General features: G+C 49.3%; 1 protein-coding gene across 1 annotated transcript in view; it reads right to left on the bottom strand.

Moving 5' to 3' along the window:
• SNX29 (sorting nexin 29) overlaps nt 1-24,919 on the bottom strand; it is a 452,780-nt gene that overhangs the window by 320,803 nt on the left and 107,058 nt on the right. The window contains exons 12-13 of the mRNA XM_054714743.1: nt 6,646-6,709; nt 3,599-3,727 (exon numbers count right to left, since the gene is read on the bottom strand). Of these exons, the coding sequence (XP_054570718.1) occupies nt 3,599-3,727; nt 6,646-6,709 (193 nt within the window). The remainder of the gene's footprint in view (nt 1-3,598; nt 3,728-6,645; nt 6,710-24,919) is intronic.

Below are 24,919 nucleotides of genomic sequence, written 5' to 3'. Positions count from 1 at the left end.
GCTAGCAGGGTCGCCTAAGACCATCGGAAAACACAGATATTTACATTACGATTCATAACAGTAGCAAAATTACAGTTATGAAGTAGCATCGAAAATAATTTTATGGTTGGGGGTCACCACAACATGAGGAACTGTATTAAAGGGTCGCAGCATTAGAAAGGTTGAGAACCACTGGTTTAGATGTCTCCCTCACATCAATGCTTCTCTCTCTCCTCTCTCACTTTCTCTCTCTCTCTCTCCTTCCTCCTTTCCACTCTCTAAAAATCAATGGACAAAATATCCTCACTCCTCGGGTGAACATTAAAAAGAATAAAAATTAAAAAGTGGCCCATTTAGTCCCAGCAAAGTTTGCAGGTGACTGCAGCTCTAGCCAACAGCTTGACTACAACCTTGTGGGAAACTTAGAGCCAGGACCATCCAGCTAAGCCATCCCAGATTCCCAACTCACAGAAATCCTGGAGGATCATAAATGTTTGTTGTTTTAAGGTGCATGTTTGGAGATAATTTGTTACGCAGCAAGAGATAACTGATATAATGAACAGAAAGAAAAAATGTCTCCCCAGTAATGCACAACCCTGTTCACTTGCTTCTCTCAAAGGTACCTCTCATGTTAATATGTGTCTTCTTCTGTGAACACCTGTCTCCTAGCCTGAGTTCTCTTCATTCAATGGGAAACATGGCAATCAATTACTTAGGGAGCAAGGCGTACCCACCCTGAGCTGCCACTGATTATAACGCTGCTGCCTCAGAAACGAGCAGCCGCTTGGGCCACACAAGCACTGGCTGGTTATATGGCCCTGATCATGGTTGAGCCATGACAGCATGAAAAAAAAGCCATTAATTCTGAGCAAAAAGAGATGTGTAATAAAATGATGAATTTGTTCAGGGATGTTTCAGTTTTATAATCACCATATACTCAGAACCAGTAAAACACTCATACACACAAACACGCTCTTAGAATACTTGCAGCAAAAATAATTTCACTTTTTTATGTCTGAAATAGCCTAGTACTTAATTCTTTCTGCACCACTGCTGTTAAAATATAACTTTTGATGTGGCAGGGTTTCTTAGTAATATAATTACCATACTAAAGAGAAATGATAATGATAGTTAACACTTATTGAGCATTTATGAAGCACATTTATTGAGCTGACATATGGTCTCTCATTTTATTGTGCAACAACCCTAGGAAGTGGAGAGTTTTCTTATCCGAAATTTAAAACTAGGGAAATAGAGACATTAAGTAACTTGCTCAAGGTCACACAACTAATAAGCATTAGAGCCATAGTCAGACCCCCACAGTCCAATGCCAGAATCCTCGCCACCAACCATTAGGCTAAACCACTGGCATTATGATACCTGCCACCTGAACACATGTGGACCTGAGAACAGGGTGCCCCAGTGCTCACACAGGCCTGGCCCAGCCTCAAGGCCTGGCCCACCCTCGCTGCCCCGCCCGCTCCCACCTGAGAACACTGACAGCTGCTCCTTCTGTAGCAAGAAGAAAGCTTGACAGGTGGCAAAGATGAACTGTGCCTGGAACATGTCAGCAGCGGGATTTTTCAAAACGTACACATCCAGCCTCCCTGTTTGCTTTCTTCCTTTTTTTCTTTTTTCCTGAAGTATTTGCTTCTTTTACAAATGTTCCTTCTACCTGCAAACTGTGAACCTTCAGGCACCTTAAACACTTAGCTCCCCCATTGTTTAAATGAGGAGACTTCAGGTCATAACACTGCTTAGTGAAGGAAAATGTTTCTACTCCATTGCTGGGAAAAATTTTCCTAAGAATTATCACAGGCTAAAATACATTTCCTGTAAAATACACTTGCAATAGCTCGCTGGTGTCCAGAACCTTATGTACTTCCACACAAACTCTTTCTCACTCAGTCCTCCCATGTGGGTAGCTTAGCCTCGCCAGGTTATTAATGGGGAAGTGCACACTTGTGAAGGTTAAGCAGTTCACCCAGAAACTCGCCATCTTCACACAATGGAGCTGACTCCTAACACAATCCAAAGTGGCAGGGAATAGAAGTCTGTCTTTCTCTGATGAATCAGAACCGCTCTCCATAGACCGCAGCCTGTACTGTGAGCAAACACCGTCCCACCCCAGAATCCTGCCGGGGCAGGTGAAATGATGGCCCAGCTGACAAAATGCCAAATTAGGCATTTGCTGTAGTCATTTCACTGTCTCTGATGCTCTTGAGGTGTCATTTTAAAATGTAGAGAAAGGAGAGAAGTTCAAATTAAAGTTAAATATGGGACGAGGGTGCCAACTTTCGATTCCACATCATAACAATTACATTAGTGCCACTCGCCCTGACAGCACAGGGACGATAAATGCTGCTGCTGCAAGTTTACTTAACTCCCGACTCCCTCGCATGTCCAAAAGACACACTTATCTCCTGGTCTTACTTTAAAGTAGTTTTACATTAACAATCAATAAACTGTTTATCTTACCTAAAATGGGAGAAAAACTGGACCCACTCAAATGTCTGGCAAATGCTTATTTAATATGACATTAATTCAGTGAAATGCTACATCCAGGCATCAGAAACAGCTAACATGAAGCTTAAGTGGGGAAGAGAGGCAAACTAAGCAATGACAGGCTATAGATGTTAAATATAGCCCATAAAAGTGTCTTTCCACGTGAACAAATTCCGTAGAGATGCGTGTTTTTATGGGAGCTGGGATTTGGGGAGGTTCACCGTATAGTTTTCATTATAAGATATAAACAAAGTCATAGAAAAATAAAATGGCTCTTAAATAAAAGTAGGCTCAGCCATACTCTTAATTAGGGAAATGCAAATGAAAAATAGTCTGCCAGAGCCATGTTTCACCTGCATGCTATCAAAGGCCCAGAGGCTGGAGCCGACCCCTGTGGGCTGCTCGGTCACACCCTCCCCCTGCTGCTGTGGAACCTAAGCTGGCTCAGCCTCCATGGAGGGCAAGTTGAGGATCTCTCCACTGAGAAAAGCACAGAACTCTGACCTGCTATTCTACTTCCATAAATTTTCCAACAAATATAGTCATGTAGGAGCAAAATAACAAACGCAAAGGTTACTCACAGTGGCATTTTTAGAAGTAGCAAAAGACTGGAAACCACATTAATGCCCGGCTGTTGGCACACCGGTCAAATGAATTCTGGTGCAGTCAGACAATGAAATATGAGCTACTAAAGATGGCAGCCCTGTGCACAACACAGAACCGTCTCCATGATGTAGAGTGAGTGTGTGTTAGACACGCCACCACTGTGCATTAAGGGAGAAAGGAGGAAGGGAGGCGGGGAGGGAAATGAAAAGCAAGTACACACATGCAGAGATGTGTGCATGCATGGACATCTCTGGAAACAGTAACATCGTCCATCCCCTGGGCAAACGTGGTCACTGGAGATTGCACACTTTAACCATTTATACGCTTTGTATTCTGAATCATGTGTGTACATATTATTCAACATGTATTCAATAAAATATTAAAATTTCAAATGCATAAATTTTATTGCTACTGGTCACAACACTTTTTAATTAAACAGTGTTGGTAAAGGTGTGCTTGGGCTTTCATAAGCCTCCCAGGCCCACCCCCGGTGTCTCCGCCCTCCTACCGTGCCAAGGCCTGGATCTTCATGATGTGCCGCTCCTCCTGCTCAGCCACCTTCTTCTTCAAGGTGTCGACCTCTTGCCGGAGGACAGCCGAGTGCTCCATCTCACCGTCCAGCAGGCTCCGCAGTGATCTGGAAGAGGAGGGCCCATCCGTTCAGATGCTGTGAACCCAGAGCCCATCGAGCCCAGGACCTAATCATTTGTTTTCCACAAGGCTATGCATAAGCCATAATTCTAGTCTATTGCATTACAAATTCCTTTAAGGAGACACCAAACTCTGCTCAAAAGCCTCAGAGTAATCATTAGCATGAGCCCCAGGGGAACCATCTGTGGCCTAGGCTGTGTGTCCGTATAGCCTGTGGGCAGCTGAAATCAAGAGAAACGGTGAGTTGAGCGAATCTCAGGCAAGCCCCTTCACAGACATCCCACCCAAAGGTGCAGCACTTTAACGGAGGCCACTGTGTCACAGCCACACTGAAGAACAGAGTTAACAAAGGAAAGGATGCCAGTTCAAACCAAAACAATAATCTGAGCCATCAAAATAGAACACAGGCTCAGATTACCTGACAGATGTCTAACCTCATTTCCACTTCTACTCACAAAACACACTTTGACCCTGACCCCTGCCACCTCCAGGTTAAACAAGCACATAGCGAGTTTATAGAGCTGTAGAGTTTGCCATTGCACGTGTCTTATTTTATTTATGTCTGGAGTTTGTTAACCCTCCAAAACACATGCACTTGTGAATCTGCCATCCTTGGTCTTAGACAGCGGCTCGTCCAGAAATGACTGTAAGCTAGCACCTCGGAGTGAGCCAAGCCTGGTCTGCTGACCATCTACTTCACTGACCTCAAATGGCTATTTCTGGGAAGTATTTACTGACTCTGATGCATCTCCCTCTCAAATCCAGATGACATTTGCCATGGGACATCAAAATATAAGCAAAAGTGTCTGACCTCCCACTCCCACTGTTCACCATACTCTCCAAGACCGGTGAGAGAATTCCCCACTTGGGCCTGGGACTCCAACACAAATCATGGGAGGATGTTTCTCCTTCTCTGGGAAGGAGAAGAAATTAACACACGGTGATTACTGTTTCTCACAAGGTAAGACAAAACCTATGGCTTCTTCCATAACAGCTCCAGCTGGAGCAAGGAGAAATCCTGCAACGTCTACAGCCTTTTGTTGAAAGTTTTCCTGGGAAAATCGTGCTGTCTAAAGAGCCTGTTTTTAAAAATTCTCTTTTGTTTTAGAAATCATGCTTGTTTGCTTTTGTATGATTCCATAAAGGATGAGGGAGAAGCTTGTCAAGCAGGCCCCAAAATAAGGTTTAAAAAGGAGAATCATGATGACATGTCACCACGGAGTCTTAATTCCTGCTCTGAGTAAAGAGTAAGAGAGTGACATGAGCACACACTCACATACACGCGCGCACACATACAGGCACCCGACCCACCCCAACCACCAGGGAGGCAGGCAAATCCCTCTCCTGACCACCTTGCAGCCTAGACAAGGTCTGGCAGTCGAGAGGCTCCCATCGGGCAGCCAGGTGGTAGCGACACAGACGATACCTGCCTAGTATCTAGCACTGGTTTCAACAGGGAACAAAAGACAGCCCTTTGCCCTCTCAATGTCTGCACCTGAGCTTTTAGGAAAGCCAAACGAATTCAAGGACTATCTTGCCCAAAGTACCCGTTAGTGGAAAAAACTTTAAGCCAAGTATTCCAAGTACCTGGAACATGGCAGATAGGCCCTCAATTAAAGATTACTCACAAGATTGCTTCACTGGGTCTGAGGGTGACCGTTAAGGGTACATGGGGTTCTTTTTACATAATGAAAATGTTCTAAAATTGTGGTGGTGACTCATATAGCTGTGAACATACTAAAACCATTAAGCTGTACACTTTACATGGGTGAATTGTATGATACGTAAATTCTATCTCAATAAGGCTGTTTTTTAAAGTTTTAAAAAGATTGCTTTACCAAATTTTAAGCTTATTCTAAGGTGGTGCCATGAATGTGAAGTTTTCATTCCTTGCTCACTCAAACTACAATCCTATCTAATAAAGAGGGGATATGCAAATTGACCATCACACCATCACAAAAATGGCAGCACCCACAGGGGAGGCAGGGTTTCCATAACACAAGATGGCTGCACCCACAGCAGAGGCGGATTTCCGTATCACAAGACGACTGCACCCACAGCAGAGGCCGAGTTCCCATAACGAGCCTTAACCCTTTGCACTCGCTTGCTTTTTTCTCGATTCCTGCTACCGATGCTAACTGTGTCGAGTCACACTTGACATCTGAGTGCAAAAGGTTAAGGAGCAATCAGCAGGGACCTAAGGCGCTAGGCTGGGGCAGGGGACCTGAGCCTGCACCCCATGCCTGGTAGAGCTTGACGGGGACTTCAGGTTGTGCTCCCCACCTGGCAGGGCTTAATGGGGAACCTCAGGCTGTGCCCCCCGCCTGGCGGGGCTTGACAGGGGAACCTGAGTCTGTGCCCCCAACCTGGCAGGGCTTGATGGAGGACCTGAGGCTGTGCCTCCCGCCCAGTGGGGCTTGACAGGGGTGGGGCCGGCTGGGTCTGGAATTTGCACAATTTTGAGGCACCACAGGTGGGCGGGGACTTGACTCTGGGTCCTGCTGTGTGCCCCAGACTCTGACAGGAGGAAGATTTTCATATACATTTTACTAATTTTCTTTCATCTCTGACACTTCTATTATAGAGAAAGGGCAAATAGCAATATTAAAATATTTCCTCTAATTAATCCCATTTCAATGTGCATAAATTTCATGCACTGGGCCACTAGTGTGTGTGTGTGTGTGTGTGTGTGTGTGTGTGTGTGTGTGTGTATTAAAGTGGTAATTCGCAAACAAAAAAAAAAAATATAAATAATATATATATATATATAGATATATATATATATATAAAATCATTGGTCACAATTTTGCCAATAAAGCAGAATTTTTTCATCTGTGATATTTTCTGTCCCAGAGGTAGAATGTCAAAGGACGAGGCCCTGCCTCGAGCCTGGAGGTCAGATACCTGTTCTCTTCCTCCAGCTCATCCTTCCGATTCATCATGGCCACGATGGCTTGGCGCAGTTCGCCTAGAAAGAAAGCACATCCACATTACTCCGGGGAGCTCTCCTATTTGTTGTCCTCTCACCAACAACCAATCTGGGTTATGGGCTATTTATAGCGACTTCTCTACACAAGTTCCCTTTCCCTTTCAAAAATAATTCCTATACAGCCTAAGTTATCCATCCAATGGGCTCAGCTGTTCACTCTTATTAGCCACACAAAACAGAAGGGCAGGATGAAATATGTGTGGATTGTCTCTTTAGTGAACCCTCAGCTGCCTGGAAAAAGCAGGCTTGCGGTTTCTAAGTGCTTCCAGGTCCCTGCTGCTGGACCACATCTGTTCTGAACAATGACCCATTCCCAGTTACAGCTGCCTATCAACAGTGGATCAAACAGCAGATCGAGTGACACTTGGGTCCACACTGACATAGAAATCCTCAAGTTTACCAAGATATTTGGTTTTCTATAGTCAGCATACAGGCGACACAGCGCGCGGGGTGGAGGGGTGGGGGGAATTCCCAAAACACAGTCCATAATTACTTACAGGAGCTCCTCTCCTGGATAGCTTCTACATAGGAAGTATTCACCCATAGGAAACCATGCCTTTGTATTAAATAACCACCCAAGTTTCCTACCTACATCAAACAACTGTTCTCACTGCCCATTCACGCATTCAAGACATCGTTCGTTCACTGTGTCACTCGGATCTCAAGTCCAGGAGCTTTTCAATTCTCCTTGAGTTATTTGGGGTTTTTCCACCTAAGAAACCCTATAAACTATGTTTCCCTCTTGGGTGTGGCTACTAGGAAGCTCACAGAGAAAATTACACATCTAATGAGTGTACTTAGCCATGTGCCAACCAGGATGTGCCCTAACCCCGCTCTGATCTTCTCCGGCCTGTATGTCCACCTGTGTCAATTTGCCTACCACTGGCCTCAATTTATTTCTTATCTGTTTTAATATACTGCTTCAAATCCTCTTTAGAAAAAAGGTATGGATTGTTGTTGGTTTCTTCCTTTTAGCTAAAATGTGAACCCTTATACAAGTACTAGTAGCCCGTTTGCACGAAGATTCGTGCAATAGACCTTCATTCACCTGGCTGCCTGCACCAGTTTTCTGCCGGCACCGGGGACCCAGGCCTTGGCTGTGGCCACCGCCTTCTGCCTTCTTTCAGGGTCGGGGCTTGGCCCACGATCCGTGCAGGCTCCCCGCTGGTGCATTGGGCTCGGCTGCACCCAGCATCCCTGCTAAGGATCGCAGGAGCTGACCCCCAGTGGTTTCCTGCGATCCGTGCAGGCTCCCCGCTGGTGCCCAAGGCCGGGAAAGCCTCCGGCGGCTTTCCCAGCCTTGGGCTCGGCTGCACCCAGCGTCCCTGCTATGGATCGTAGGAGCCAACCCCCTGGTCGTTGCCTGCGATCCGTGCAGGCTCCCTGCTGGTGCACAAGGCCGGGAAAGCCTTCGCCCGAGGCTTTCCCGGCCTTGGGCTCCGCCACACCCCAACGTCCCTGCAACAGTTTCCTGGTGGGCGTGGTTGGTGGGCATGGCTTGGTTGGTAGGCGTGGCTTGGGTGTAGTGAAGGTGCGGTCAATTTGCATATTTGTCTATTATAAGGTAAGATAGCTCTGTTCAAAGCCCCTACTGGCACTATCTCACTTAATGCTTTATATACACCTAAGAGATGCATGGCACTGTCCCACAGAAGCCACAGAAATAGCAATGGCCCAACCCACACATCATGCTGGTAGAAACCTTCCCTTCCACGCTGTGCATTTCCAGCCTCCGGGACCACGGCCCTGTATTTGCTTCAACGTCAAAATGACCGAGGACACAAATAAAACAGTATTCTGATACTAGGAATCTTGGGGGGGGGGGGGGGGGGAGGCGGGGAGGACATCACAGGAATAAGGCTGTCAAACGACTGTCCCTTCTGCCTTCCCCACGCTGCCTTTGGAACACGGGTGGGAATGGTGGGAAAGGAAATGATCCAAGACCTGGTATCGCCCCCCGCCCCCCCCCCCCAAAAAAAAAAAACCACACACACAGTTTCAATAGACTTTAACTTTATATGCATTCACTTTGCAGTAGAGCCAGTAGGTGACGTTTGGGTTGATGTCCATATATTACATAAATATTATATTTCTTCAGGCCGGCGACACTCACTGGCAGAGGCGCTGCCTAACTTGTAATTTTCTCTCCGTCCCCAGCACCGCACATCCCATTATCTGTTTAGTCTTTCACTGTGATTTCCTTCTTCGTTACCTGCCACAGCACACACTGCAAGTGACAGCAGAGCAGGGCTGCTGCATGGCGGCCTTCCAGGCTGAAGCGCCAAGGACCACCCATCTCAAATTCCATTCCTGACGTGGCCTCAGTGAACCGAACACCCAATCTGGTCAAGGCCATGGGATAATGTTAACTTTAACTGTAAGCAGTCGATATGGGATACAGAGCAGCATTTCAATTCCCTGTGGGAAAGGTAGATTCCTCCATACATGTTGCCAGGGCAAGAAACCATTTTGGGAGCAAGAAACAAGACTTAAATCTCTGCTTCTGCTATGTATCAAAATAAATTCAGACAGAATAACTTAAATATGTGAAAAGCAGCAATAAACGCTCTATGACTATGTGGACAAACACTGATGCCATCTTGGGGCAGCAGAGGCCTTTCTTACCATGAAGCAAAGAACAAGTCCATTAAGGAAATAACTTCTGCACATCAAGGGCCAATCTATCAAAAATAACATCAGAGCAGCAAACAAGTTTTCTAATCAAATCCCAAACCTCCCACGTCTCACCTCGACGACCTGGGCAAATGACCATCTCTTTGCTTCTCAGTTCCCTCAGCTGAAAATATGGTGCTAATGTCGCCGACCACGTGGGACAGGGCAGGGGTCGGCAGCAGTTTCCTGGAAGACAGCCATGTTTCCAGTTGTCTGTGGCTGTTCTCATGCCACAACGCAGAGCTGAGTTGTGGCAACAGAAAGCGAGGGGCCTGCACTGCCTAAAATATTCCCATCTGGCCCTTTACAGGAAGGGTTTACCGACCTGTCTTAGGAGAACATCCAGAAGCTCTTACCTCCCTGCCCCCCACACACACTGCTGTCCCGCCCTCTCCAGTTCAGGGAGATGGCTCTCTGTGGTGAGGCCCGGGGCCTGCCAACATTAGGCCAATGGGCAGGTCCACTGGCTAGCTGCCAACAGGAGACTGTAGACCAGGCTTTAATAGATGGGAAACGGCAGTCGAAAAGCTGCTGCCCCAGACGCTGTGGATCCCTCCACACCTCTCCCAAGACCCCTCAGCCCTGCCTCTGGTCCCTCTGGCTGCCCCTGCTCATGCTCAGCCTTCTTGCCTGGATCTTCTTCCTCCAGCGGCGCTGCACCTACACCCAGGGCTCACCCTGCAGACAGCGGAGCTCCAGCCGATGTGCACCACTCCCCTCCACTGGCTCCACCCCGCTGTCTCCTCCGCTCCTCCTGCTGTCTCCCACCACATCAAACCCGCTCCCCTCTCTTATGCCTTTGCATAGGCTGTTCCCAGCACCTAGGAGGCCTGGCTGCCTCCCCTACTTGGAGCCTCCTTCAAGTTTCAGGTCGGGATCACTTCTGTGACACCTTTGCCCACTGGCTGTGGCAGATATGGGAGCCAGCAGGCCTGTCCTGTCTTATTCATGCCCCTCCTCTGTCCCCAGCAACCTCTAATTCCCACTTACCCCCTGCTGCAGCGAGTGGGACCCAGAGGGGCTAGATGAGTCAAACTAAGCCAACCATATAGAGTCTTCCAGAAGTTTGGGATGGGCCAAGTCTATGCTAGAGATGGAGGGGGGTCAGGGCCAGTGCATCTCGCCCAAGAGTACAGTCCCCATCACTCCACCAAGATCCACCTGCTGAAAGGCAGGCCGAGGACAGTTTGCCAGGGCTCTTCTATCACCAGATGCAGAGGCAGCGACAAATGAGGTACAGGCACAGGGCAGAAGCCCACCAAAGACAGGAGTCGGTGACACCTCTCAGGGGAGCCCACCTAGCAGAGAAAGTGTCTGGCTGGCGTCTTAAATGTCAAACATGGGCCTGACCCTGGGGCAACAGCACCGAGGCACCCAGACTCGGAAAAGCACCCCTGTCGATTAGGTAAACTCGCCTTTGCCTGACTTGGTTTCTCTCGGCACAAGTATAGGCAAAACAGCTCTCTGAGGGCGACACGCGAGACCATGTGGCCACGGGACTAGCAGGCGCAATGTAGGAACAGCCAGCCATGCTGGCTCCCACCAGACCCCCCCACCCCCAGGCGCCTGGGAGCCCATCGACACTCTCTGCCCTCGCGATTTGAACCTGAGTCCTCACAGCAGAACAAGCCCAGGAGAGCTCACTGGACCCCACTTTGCCCAAGCTCCCACTCACCATGTATATACCTGTTCATCTGCAGGCCTGGCAACCGAAGCCCCACCCCCACGCCTATGAGTTCCTTGAGAAGAAGACAGAGTGCACGGGAGAGACCTGAAAAAGGAGTCAAGGCTGGGTGAACAAGTGAACTAACAAACGAGTGAATGACTGGCACCCACTGGGAAAATGTGCCCCTCGTCAGCAGGAACTGAGCATGAGATGGGCTGAGCAGAAATGTCAGCTGCGCTTAATAGTAAGTCCAAGGCCGCACCAGGGAATGCTAACCACCGGGTTCACAGCTGTAATTTCCTGTCCCGGTGACAGGGAGTCAGACTCAAACGGAGCTTGTTTCCAGTGTGTGTCTGGGAATAGATACACATGGAAGGGAGGGGGCAAAAAGCATTACCATGACCTAAAACTGGACAAGCCTACCACACCATTCCCCTCCTCCTCAGCGCCCACAATGTAAATCGTGAATCCCTGATTTCAAACGGGTTGGCAGACCAGAGACCAACCTCCAGCCCGCAGGGACCCAAACCCAACACAGGCACACGCGACAGGTAACCTTCACCCATTCACGCAATGACATGGGCGTCAGAGGCTGCTATGTTCAGTACTATATTAAGGTGAGGGAGGGCAAATTATCTTTAGGTAAAGTGATCTCAACTTCCTTTTCCAAATTAAATAGGAAGGAGACTGGATGAGAATAAGGGGGAGATGCGTACATCTGGAAGTATGCAAGTGCGCGCTCCTCTCCCCCCCATCTCTCTCTGTTATATACATAGAACTGGGTAATAATTCTTTGACTTTATATAGCATCGCTTTCCAAAAACCTCAAAAGAGCCTTTACAAACATTCCCCTGGGCCCATCCTCAGTTACAGTTAAAGGGAGAGCTCAGGAGGGCACATGCACAGAAATAAAAGCATTCTTCTGTGGATATATACTTAACCTAGACCATCATTTTTCAAATTTAACAGTCTGCTTTTTTTTTCTTTTCCTTTTTCTGTCTACCCAATCTCTTTCCTTTTATCTCCAAGAGAAAGGATAATCTATATTGAGCTCTAAGTGTAACTTTTAAAACCAATCTTGGGCCATTCTAGCTTTTTGTTGTTTCTCTGCCCTGCCTCCCCTCAACACCCTGTCCACCCAGGATTTCGACTTTGCAATGTGTTAGGATGAATAAACATGCCCCAAGACATGTCCCCAAAGCCTGGGTGGCCAGTGCTCCCAGGCGCCGGTTGTTTTATGTACGCCCCACCAGGCAGAGGCACTTTGAATACACAATCCCATTTAATTCTCACAAGATTCCTTGAGAAACAAGAATCGCTGTACTAATATGAATGGGGAAACAGAGGCCCAGAAGAGGGTAGTGACTCCCCACCCCACACAGCCAGGAGGCGGCAGGGCAAGGACCCACCTGGTCAGGCTCCCTCAAAAGCCTGTCCCAAACTTCGCAGCACCAGGCCTAGCTGTCCCCTCCAAAGGAGAAACTCCCCCAAGGCCACACCAGCTTCCAGCATGGCCTTCAAGCACTCTCCCAACCTTTCTCCTCCTTTTGGAAAATCAGCAATCTGCTCCCCTGGCACATCCCTCAGCTTTAAAACTACAGTTTCAACATGACCTGGAAAGGAGAAGAAAGGGTTTGAAAAACCCATGGGAACAGACTGAGAACTATAAGAAAACCACAAGGGACAGAAGAAAACTACCTTGTAAAGTTCTAGATTTTTATCAACTTTTCCATATGTGTAATTTGGGTTCTCTTGCTCATTTGTGTGTGTGCACTCACTATCATTCTCTCCCTCCCTCCCTCCCTTTCTCTCTCTCTCTTTCACACACATACACAAACACATGTTTATAGTGACTTGCAGTACAAACATTAAGGCAGGTGTCCCAAAAGCAAATTCAAACAGGGCCACAGAAGTAATGACAGTGATGCACTGCAGTCCTCGGAGGGATGGGGGGCAGTGGGAAGTGGGGGGGGGGGTGCCCTGCTAAGGAAGCAGCCCCTGCCTCCACCCACTGTCCCACACAGGGATGCAGCTAGGCTGCCCACACCTCTCACTTGTCAAGACAAGCCAGAATCCATGTTTTCAGACAAACCAGTTTTAAAAGGTATTAACTAAAGTTCTTACCAGGCAGGCACAACACACATCATGGTGCTGGGCCACCACTTCAAGACCCCACTGCCCTCAAGTTTGAGTTCCTGACCATCCATTAGCTTCAAAATGTCAAGACAGTAGCACACACATGCACGGCTGTTTTTAAAGTCCGCTTTCTGCCCCACATCAGAGAACGTCAAAAGCACAGAGTTGGAAGGGGCCTGAGGGGCTGTAATGGAAGCGAGACCTCCAGGAGAGGGGAAAAGGGGGAGCTAGACACACCAGGGCAGCTCCCCAGGGCAGCTCAAAGTGATTCACTCAGGGACTAAAAAGGTCCAAGCACCCCTGCCCTGTCCCCCCTCAGAAAGGCCTAGAAAGACCTGGGTGTGTGAAGTCATCAGGTTACTAGGAGTAACTCGGGGTGGGAGGGAATCTCAATTTCAGACAGTTCAACATGTTTTATGTCTAGGAGTCTCTACATTTATTCTTTAAAGTTATTTAAATAAAAGGCATCAACACATCATTTAGCTTAAAGAGATATCTCCAGAAGAATAAAAACAGAGTTTCAGAGGTTGCTTCAGGGGAGAAACAGCACTGACTTCTCTGACCAGTAAGAAAAGGGAGAGGGGTGGGCCCCACCACTGCCTGGGGTTTCACTGCCCGGTGCTAGACTACAGAGAGTGACGTCTACGCCGAAGGATGCAACTTTCCTGGCTTACGGCCCTGGGAAAAAAGAAAGACTCTTTCCCCAATCTCCCTCCCCAGGGCATGATCCTGGCACAGCCTGGACAGAGTAAGGCAGCACCACATGAGGAGAGAGGTGGCCCAGACACCAGTAGGGCCATGGTTCTCCAGCCAGGCTGGGCTGCCCATTAAAACCATGTATGTGTGTTTTTTTAATGCTCAGACTACATCACACACAAGCTAACTCAATGTCCAGGTGGGATCGGGCACCAGTGTTTTTGTGTAAAGCTGCTCAGCTGATTCAAGGTTGGGAAGCACGGCGGCAGGTGACCCCGAGCTGAAGGTGGCTCAGCACAGCAGCAGTGAGCACTCAAAATCTCCTACTGTGGGCCAGGCCCTGCCTAAAGAACTTTACAGACATTACCTCAGTCAATCCTCCCATAACCCCAAGGTACATGCTGTCACTATTCCTGTTTTACAGATAACCAAACTACGCTCAGAGATGTTAAACCTTTTGCACTCGGGATGGATGTCGAGTGTGACTCGACACGGTTAGCATTAGAATAAAGGAATCGAGAAAAAAGCAAGCGAGTGCAAAGGGTTAACTAATCTGCTCAGGGTCACACAGCAGGAAGCAAGGACAAAAGGCTTTGTTCTGCACCACTAGATCACTCAGAGGAGGAGGCCTCTGTCCTTGGTCCTGATCTACCACAATGGCTTCTCTGGGGAAGTCTGCAGGTGTTGTCCCATGGGGGAAAGGTGACTGATACAAGTACCCCAACATTCAGACAAGCTTTATCAGCTGCTCCAGTCTGGTCACAGATGTGTTCATGAGGAGTAGAGAATCCATGTCAGAGCTAGAGCATTAAAGGGGACACAGTGCCCCCAGAGGAGATTTGGGGTTTCAGTGACTGGGGAGCACACCAAAAGGGAAAAGCAGATGGAGAGAGAAGAGAGAGGGTCTTGGGCTCTCGCTGCCCTGCTACACGTGACAATAGTTCACCCACTGCCAACCTTGAAGGATAGGTCTGGGCTTGGCTGTATTACAGAAACCAATGAGTTCCTTACTTCATGCAAGTGTCCCCCTTCCCCTTTTGCAGGTGGAAAAAACTGAGAAGTTATGGCTTTCCTAATAACAGCTGCCAGCAGGCATATGCCATGTCCAGACACTGGGTGAAGATCTGTACATAAATTGTCTCATTAAAACCTCCAAACAGCCCCAGGAAGGAGGTGCTGGAATCAAACCCATTTTATAGAGAAGGAAACAGACACCAGAACACAGGCCATTTGGCACTGAGACCCACAACCATAATGCCCATATGACACTGTCTCCCTGACCCCATGGTGGGATCTGAGAAAGAGGCTGCCTGAGTTTCATGCGGGCTCTGCACGTTACCCCAAAAATCACATGCTCAAGAGACAAAGCTAAGCAGGCTCCGGGCAGGGTCAGCTTGGCCACAGGGCAGAGGGCATGGGCATGCTTTCACCCAGCTCCTCCTCATCACACCTCTACTAAATGACCCCTCGGGAGGGAGACCCAGAGACCACCGATCCTGGGGACCCAGTGCTGCCTAAACGCAATGGTGCCCCTGGATGCTGGAGGTATGAGAGCGATAACACTCCCTTATTTTACTTAAGTGGGTTCCTGTCACCTGCAACCACATGAGTCATCTCTCACATGCTGCGACTTGGGACCCACGCCGAGCTGGCACTGGAGTCAACGTGCCCAGCGACGTGGGGCTTACACAGGATGAGAAAATAACATTATACACAAAGATGTGTGATGTGACGGCAAGTAACCAATAAGGACTCCAGGTCCTTGGCTGGCTCAGCTGCTAACTGGCAAGGTGCTTTAAGCGTTTCACACCCACTTTGGGTCTCAGATGTTTAGTCTGTAAAACAGGAGGTTAGACAAGCTGACTGTCTAGGATCCTTCTAGCTCTGAGATGCTGTGACTCATCAGGAGAAGCAAGTGAGCCTTTCTAGCTTCTGGCTCCTGCAAGCAAATGTGGCATATTAGGCATCCCGTCATCTGCACCTATCCACTGGCTGGACCCCAGCGGAAACGTGACCATGACCTGCCTAAAGCCCTAGGTCTGCCATGGCCCCAAGGGCTGCGCCACCAACATCTGCTGCGATTGGCCTCACGCACAGCAGGGTAGCGGGGTTAACGGATGGCAAGGGAGATTAATTGCATGTGAAATACCCATAAATAATTAGGACATCAGCTGCACAGCTTCCTTCCACCCTCAGGCTGTGATATCATATGTATGGGCAATTCTCAATCAGACAGATCCACACACATAATCTGCAATTAATTAGAAGCACACAGCCACTGGGAGAACACAGGCAGATCTCACACACCAGGCTGAGTGGCACCAACTCTACGCTCTCCTGCGCTACACCTCAATGCTTGCTTTGAAATCTGATACGCAGAGCATGGGTTCTAGTCCCTGCTCTGCTATTTACCTCCTGTGCAGCCATGTGTATGTTGCTTGCCCTCTCTGGTTCTCAGTTTCCCACCTCTACAATTGGCATGATGGCACTTAGCGTCTACCGCCAAAATGATGGAGGTAAGTCAAGGGTCTCGAGAGAGGGCATGAGGTGCTCGTAGATGAAGGATGCAATGCTAAGCAATCACCCCTCCAGTCACCTACTCAGTCATGACCATCAGGGAAGAGATGCAGAATGATGCTCCCGAGTTTATAGTCAAGGCAAGTGAGGCCCAGAAAGGTGGAATGACAATCAGACACCAGAACACACGTGGCCAGGAGACAATGGAAATCGCTTGGCTCTCCTGACACTGAGCCCACCACCCTGCCCCTGAGTGCCACAAGGACCCCCTCCAGGTGCCCTGACTGTTGAGAACAGAGGCGATATCTAACCTCATATGGAAAACAGGAGGGTTCCCTTCACGCAGCAGGAAGGAGACGAGTCATCAAACTGCGCCCCAGCACAGGTAATGGCAATTCCTAAGCTAAGAATAGGATATTCAGGCCCAGCTGGGTGGTATGTGAGAAGGGCCCCTTCCCAAGCTCCACCTCCCCCTCCCACCCTGTGGGAATATGATGATGGCCCTCTGTTAAAGAACTGTTTCCTTCTCCCCACGTGGGAGTCTGTGTTTGTTTCTCAATAAATTTCCAGCTTTTACTATTTTACTATAAAAGGAAGGAAGGAAGGAAGGAAGGAAGGAAGGAAGGAAGGAAGGAAGGAAGGAAGAAAGAAGAAAGAAAGAAAGAAAGAAAGAAGGAAGGAAGGAGGAAACTTTTCTCAATGTGAGTCCAGACTGTCTATAGCTTGGGTATTGACCTCACACAGCGTGCCCTAGAGCGGCGGTCGCCAACCGGTGGTCCGTGGACCGTCCAAAAGGTTGGCGACCGCTGCTCTAGAGCATGTCCTTCCTGCACGCATTGCTTGCTTTGTTTTCTGTACTGAGAAAGCCTCTGTTTCAGAAAACTTCACACACACACCCCACCCCACACGGGTGCACACGTAAATCCTAATAAACCCATGTCTTTAACAGCCAGTCCTTCCGGGTTATTTCTTTGGAATTGGCAAGCAACACGCTGAGGTTTTCTAGGACCTCAGCTCTTTGCAATACACCAGCCATATTGGAGGAAGAGTGTGTAATTGGAAACTGAGCAATCAGTGTCCTTTAACATTCGTGGATTTAACACTCCTACTTTACCTTTAAAACGCAGCTCAGACACTCTCCCACGGGAAGCCTTCCTGGCTCTGCAAGATGAAGCCAATTCTTCCCCCTTAGGCGGCCTGAGGATCTCCATTTTACCACCTTCCCTACTAAATGGAGAGTTCCGTGTGAGCAGGATTCAATCCATCACCTCTGAGTTTCCCTCCGATGCCCAGCCTAACTCAGTGCCTGACAGCAGGACCTTAGCAAAGGTGTGTGGATGGGACCAAGTAAGAACCTGATCACTTCAGCAGCCCAAGGACCAACAAACACTGAGCTGCCTCTTCACCAAGAACCTTCTGCTACCACCTTTGTTCTTAGTTCAAGATGCTTCACCAGGCAGGGTGGAGAGCTGCTGCTTTCTCAGCCCAGTTCCAACTCTAAGGAAGTGCCACGGCCTTATGACCAGCATTTACTATGGACCAGCAGCAAGGGGCTCCCTTCTCAGTCCCCCCACCTGGCCATCAGAGGCTCAGATCTCAGAGGGTGAGTTCTGAGAACCACATGGGTGGTGAAGGGAAAGCTGACAAGTTGCCCCTAATTGGACTTAGTCAGTACCTAATTACAGATGGCTTCAGCAACCCAAGGGCCAAAAAACACCGAGTTGTCTCCTCACCAAGAACTTTCTGTTATCACCCCTGTTCTGGTTCAAGAAGCTTCAAAGGGCAGGGAGGAACAATAAACTGCATGGACTCCTCGTTTTCAGCCAAGTCCCATAGCTTGTAATCCTTGCAAAGCTCTTCAGGTCCTGTGTGCACCCCCTGCTGGCAGAGCCCTGGGAATGGAGACCACAGTGGCCCCCACACTATTAAACCTGAACTCTCTCTCTTCGGTGATCTTGCTTTCCTCCAGCAACCTCAGGAGACCTGCCACTCTGGGCTTTCCTAAATTGTCTAAAGCTCCTCTCTATGGCATTCCAGCATTATGGCCCTGCCAGCTGCCACCTGCACTGTTCAGTCTGAGCAATCTCTGTCACACTACACTAAGCTGCCTACTGGGTGGCTATGCCAAAAGCCACTCCTAACCATTCTCCTTTGCTGCCTTCCCCTTACAGGCTGGGAAGCCAGAAACTCACTTTCCAGTTTTCCTTGCAGCTAGAGGGGCCATGTGCCTAGGTTCTGGTCACTGAGATGTAAAGGGAAGTCCACTATGTGGTCTTCTGGGAAGGCTTTTATTTTCCTGATAAAGAGAAGAGAGAGCAGGTGCTACCCCTCCCTCTCCCTTGCTTCCTGACTGAAGTGGATCTAGTATCCAATACAGCAGCAACCAACTTGCAAACATGAGGCAACAAGCATTAGGATGAATACCAACAATTACAGAAGTTGGGTCAGAAAGAGCCTGAATCCTCAGTGGCACTGAGCTGCTAAACCATGCCAGCAATCAACTACCTCCAGACTCCTTGTTATAGGAGAAATACAGGCATATCTCAGAGACATTGCCGGTTTGGTTCCAGACCATCTCAAGAAACTAATAAAGTAATGCAATAAAGCTAGTCGTAATGTGTTTGCTGGTGGAGGGTCTTGCCTTCAATTTATAAAAAGAAAATCCGTGAAGAGCAGTGAACCGAGGTGTGCCTGTATAAATACTTGTCGCTGTTAATTGGGTTTCTGATTACTTGCAGCTGAAAGGATTCCTCACTGACTTACCACCTCCACCCATCTCGGGCCCACCTGTAAGTGAACGATGACACTGACCCTCTTTTCCTCTGAAGCCCTGAGACCACCCCCACACAGAACCCAAATCTCACTGAGAACCAAGTTACCTGTCCTCTCCAAGCTCTGGAGTCCCCACCTGTTACAACAGAGATCAAACTACTTATACCACACAGTGACCCTGGGGACTAAATGAGATAAAGTACTTGAAAGGGTGGAACAGTCTCGAGCACGGTTGTTCCTCAAGATTCACTCATTTCCCTGGAAGGCAGCACAGCACAAAAACTCCACCTTGCTGGTCAGGCGGGCTTAGGTTTTATACACCTGGCTCTGTCAATTACCAGCTCCTTACTTCAGGCAAATGATTTAACCTCTCTGAACCTGTTTCCTCACTGTAAAATGGAGAAATCAATATTCACCTCCTACGGCTGTTATGGGATTAAATGAGAATGAATGAAGCACCAGGCACCCCTAGGAACTGGAAGGTCAATCACTCCCTCCCTCCTATTTGTGCCCCCACCCAGGAGAAAACCACCCCACCTCAAATCCCCCAAGGGAAGCACAAGGACACAGCCGCCTCCCATGTGCAGCCAAGTTCCTTTCAGCCCCCTGTCCCGACAGAAGTGAGGAAGGGAAAGCATGGCACAGAGTAAACAGGCTGAGATCCGGTTCCTGGCAGAAATGGTCCACCCAGACGCAGCAGGAGTCTCAAGTGCAGTCCAAAAGAACACCCTCCCTCTCTCATGCTGCTTCCCCGTTCCCAAGACTTACAAAGCCGCGGAGGAAGGCTGTCCTGCTTTCACGGGGGCAGCCAGGCCGTCCCCAGAGGCCAGCAGGGAGGGAGTGACAGGAACGGGTGCTCCCTCACCCATCTCCTCCAGCTGGAGGTGCCCAGCGAGGGGCTGACGGACATCCCCAGCTAGGCAGCAGGCCTCCCTTTTTCACAGGAACCTGCAGTTTGGGTGTTCCCTATGTTGCCAGTCACAAAGCCTAGGCCACATTGAATGCTCACAGTGATTCCTCACAGCGAGACTCCAAACCGCCATGAAGCCCGTAGGATCAGGGTACAAGACAGAGGCCAAATGAGCACTCAGGCCACTGACCTGAAACCTGTGGGCCTCCCTGCATAAAAACTCGCGAGACAGGAACCAGGTGTTGTGAATGATCACTAGGCACGAGGGAGGGTGCTCACTGATCCCACCTGCACAGCACCCCTCAAGGAGGAGGAAGTGCCACCCCAGCACACACGCCGAGGGGCTCACCCAGCACGTGCCACACAGAGAACTGAGCTCTGGCCAGCGCTCAAATCCAGGCTCCCTCCTCACAGCCAACCACAAGTCCATTCTGCCCCAGGCCGGTCCTAAAACCCAGGGAGGAGGGAAGATAATTTGCTCCTGAACCAGCACACTTGCCTCCACCTCCCAGCGCTGCCCTCCTTCACTAGCAAGTTCACAACCACCTCTCCAAGGAGGCAGCTCCAGCATCTCTCAACCCTTCATGCCCCAGGCAGTTCACAATGTCATTCACCAGCTATTCCGAGCATCTGCTGGGTGCCACGAATGGCACTAGCCCCTGGGGATCCAGGGTCCCTCTCACTCAGCTGCAGCCCAGCAGGTGTGGCTCAGTCCGTTGGAGCATTGTCCCGTACACCTCAAGGTCCCGGATTCAATTTCCAGTTGGAGCACATGTGGGAGGCAACCGATCGATGTTTCTTTCTCTCTTTCTTCCTTGCTCTCTAAAAATCAATTATTTTTTTTTTTTAAAAAGAAAACTGTCACAAACAGAGATGCTAGGAAGGGAAAAGAGAAAGACCAAATTATGTGTGGAGGGCGTAGTGGACAGAAGAAACAAAGGTGAAAATTGTAAAATGACAAAATAAGAGTTCTTCGGTAGGCAGAGGGCACGGGAGGAGGGTGAGCGTTCCAGGCAGGAGGAAGAAGAAGTGCCCGAGGGGAGGGAGGATGTGGCAAGTCTAAAGAGGTGCCTGAGGGCCATGTGGCTGGAGCCGGATTCGGGCCCAAGTACAGAAACAGGCCCCTGCCGGGTTCAGAGGAGGAAAGTGAGCCAGGGACAGAGGACGTGGACGTGCACCTGTGCCCTGCTCCCCAGATGGACCGCCGTCTCACTATGAACGAGTGCGGTGCGTCCCTTCACTGTCTGTCTTTCTAGGAATCCTCCTGCAGGTCCCATTTTATTAAAGCCCGGGCCCCCAAGGAAAAATACCATTTCCTATTAATCACCAGGTTTGCTTCCTTAGCCGGCAGCCTGTCTTAAAGGACCTGAGCCTGCAGAATCAGACAGGAAGTTGCCGTGTAACTGAGTCACAGTACAGGGGCTGTATTAAGCACCAGTGCCTCGTTCAAAGTGATCAACATGGGGCCATGTGCTTATTTTTTAAAGCCTGGGCCTTAGTCTTACTGGGAAGCCTGGCAATTGAGGGGTGAAGCAGCCCAGCCTCCCTCTCACACCTCCCCCAACCCCCATGCTTCCCTGTGCTGTCCTCATCGCTGGGCTGGGGTCGGCAGGGAAGTGGCCCAGAAAGCCTGTTTGTGCTCCTCATACTCTCCCGGCTGAGGCGTCCATGTAACCCACTCATCTAGAAAGAAGACGAAAGTCGGTGCCAAGTCCCATCTTGAGAGCTAGAAAATTAGTCTTTTCTCAGAATAATACACGGCACCATTGTGGGCAGCAGAGATATTACCCAGGGGAGGTCTGACTGCAGGATCCCATGAGGACAGGGACTGGCTGAGCAGAAGTAAAGAGATTCCCACCTCCATCCTGCCTCAGGAACCTCTGCGGGGAACATGTCCCCAAGCAGGGACATGGGAAGGAAGAGTCATCGAAACCTGTTGCAGTTGAGACAGGCAGGCTCATGCTGGTGCCAACTCCAGCTCACGGTGTCTCCCAGCCCCTGCGCCTCCGCATTCACTCTGCCCTGTGAGGAAAGCAGTGATGAGATCACTTCCACTTCAGAGAGGAGGAAACTGGAAGCTGACTAGCCTGCAAGTACATCCACGTCCTCCTCACAGGAACCTGCATGCACCGGTACCTGCGTGTACACAGTTAGGACCAATGTGGAGGCAGCTGGGCATGGCAGTCCAAGCAGAGGCTTTGGAATGGAGCCTCATTCAAATCCTCACTCTACCAACCACCAGCTGGGTGACTCTGAGTAACACCTGAGCTTTCCTGAACCCCAGCGATGGCATCTGGGCTCAGGATATGACCAGCCAACTCACAGGGTCCAGGGGAGCTAAGTGAGTCACAGGCTACAAACCCGTGTGCTCCTGCCAGCACAGGGGCACAGTAGACACCTTAGGTCCCCAGCAAGCCTGGACACCTCCTGCCCCTCTCCTAAAAGAAGAGACAACATGCTGTTTCCAAGACCCAAAGGGTTAAGGGGGAGCCAGGTCCGGCGTCCAGGTGCTTCGAGTGCACCAGCTGCCTTGGTCTCCATGGTCCACCCAGGCCAGCAGTCCTTTCTCATGGAAGTCACTAGCCAAGTCTCACCATGGCCTGGCATGGCACTTCCCTGAAGGAGGGGCAACAGGACTGCCAGGCCAAGAGTAACGTGGCAGTTTCCCCAGGCTCACCAGAGCCCATTTCCATCAGTGCTTCTCGAGTGTCAGGCAGTCAGCACAGGTCAACTTCCTTGGCCACCGAGAGGGCTTCTCGTGCCCAAAGACTGTCCAGGAAGATGCTGGCCGCCAATGCCAAGCCTGTTGCCATCCCAGCTAGAGCGGCAAAATGATCATCTTTAGGACAGCGAACAGCAATTGATTTATCAACAGGAAAATCTCTATGGTTCAACACTGACCTTTCCCTATTCCTGTGCTTCTTTAGCAACTCCTAATACATTTCCACATTTCATTTGGGGGCTGTCAATCAATCCTTGACCTTAAAAACAATGCTCATGGCCGAAGTCATTTCATAGCTTGCTCAGAACCTAATTCTACTATCGGGCCTCAGAGGGAGGATAGGGGAGGGTAGGGGGAGGGTGGGGGGAGGGGGAGAGTTCAACCAAAGGACCTGTATGCATGCATATAAGCCTATCCAACGGTTAAGTTCAACAGGGGATTGGGGCATGCGTGGGGAGAGGGGTGGGATGGGAATGGGGGGATGAGGACAAATATGTGACACCTTAATCAATAAAGAAATTAAAAAAAAAAAAAAAAAGAACCTAATTCTACACTGAAAACAAACTCTTTAATCTCTTGGGACATAGTTTCTTCATTTGTAAGGTGGACAAAAGAACGCCTCCTGCAGAGTCATGGGAAGATGGGTGCGGAAAGCGATCGAGGTCAAGAAGAGGCCTGGCATGCAGTGGGCAGTCAATATAGTGACACCTACTAATTGTCTCGATTCTGCTCTGTTCACTTGACCAACAACTACTGATTGCTCACAAGGTGCCAGGCACACCGATGGATGAGAGGAAAGACACAATCCATGACCCTGCCCTGCTCTCAAAGAGCTTGCAGATCGGCAGGGATACTGACAGGCAAACAGCGTAAGTCTGGAGCATCTGAACAGAGATAAATGAAGAGAGATGTTACCAAATGTCTGTGGGGTGGCAGGGTCAAGAAATGCTTCCTTTGAGGAAAATGCTTGTGCAAAGACTTGAAGGGGAGTACCTGGCCCCCCAAATTTGAGTAATGCTTCTGTAACAGAGAAAACTGCTTATGTTCGAAACTGCACACTCAGCTGCCTAGGGGTATGGGCTGGATGCTGGCCCGGTGGAACAAGGAGCGACCAGTAATGGCCTTTTAAAGTGGGCAGCTACTATTTGGCTACTGCTGAATGCTGTACAAAAGGCTTAGATGTCCTGATTTTTCCACTGAGGCCAAATGGTTTGGTTTACTGTTGAGTATTTTTTGGTGTGTTTTTTTTTTAACAAGAACATCTGACGGTTAAATGTTGGCATCTAATTTTTTTTTAAAAATGTTTTCACCACTGTGCAGCCCAAACGAAACCCTCTGTGGACCACCAGTTTGAAACCTATGAGCACAAGCGGATGCAGAGAGTGAAGGAACCACACAGTAAACACACAAGAACTGCCAGCTGTTTACATTTTGTTTCAAGATCAAGGAATGGCAGGAGATGAAGTTACACATGGATGGGGCTATTCATGGAATGCCCTGGACTTGACCCCAGAGGGGATGGGCAGCCTCTGAAGGTGTCACCTATGGTGGTGGCTACGTGAATCTATATAAATCATAAAATGTCTAACTCCTGCGCACACATGCACGCGAACACACACATCCATGTAAAAATGGTGAAATCAGATAAGGTCTCAGCAGTGTCCGTTCCTGGTTTTGACCATGCCCCCTGGTCTGTAACATGTCATCATTGGGTGAAGCTGGGGGAAGGTATACGGAAATTCTCTACTACTTTTTACTAATCCTTGTGAAGCTTAAATTCTTTCAAAACAAAAAGTTTAAAAATAATATGGGGAAAAAATAGGAGCCACAATCAGACTGAGAGCTGTCTTCACCTGGAGCGGGCCCCAGCCATCCCACGGACCGGTGTTCCTCTTCCCCCACAGCTGACCACATGACTACTCAGGAAAAAAACATTTCCCACCTGCTCTTGCGGCTAGATATGGCCATGTGATTATATGCAGTGACAGTGAGGTGAGCGGGAAGCGACGTGGAAGCTGGGGTTGAGCTCCTCTCTGCAGAACTGTGAGTGTGATGGGAACATGGACAAGGGCAACATCTGAGAAATGACAGAGCAAC

This window comes from Eptesicus fuscus, chromosome 4 (assembly GCF_027574615.1).
Source record: "Eptesicus fuscus isolate TK198812 chromosome 4, DD_ASM_mEF_20220401, whole genome shotgun sequence".
Classification (NCBI taxonomy): domain Eukaryota; kingdom Metazoa; phylum Chordata; class Mammalia; order Chiroptera; family Vespertilionidae; genus Eptesicus; species Eptesicus fuscus.
This window is presented reverse-complemented; position numbering and strand designations above follow the sequence as displayed.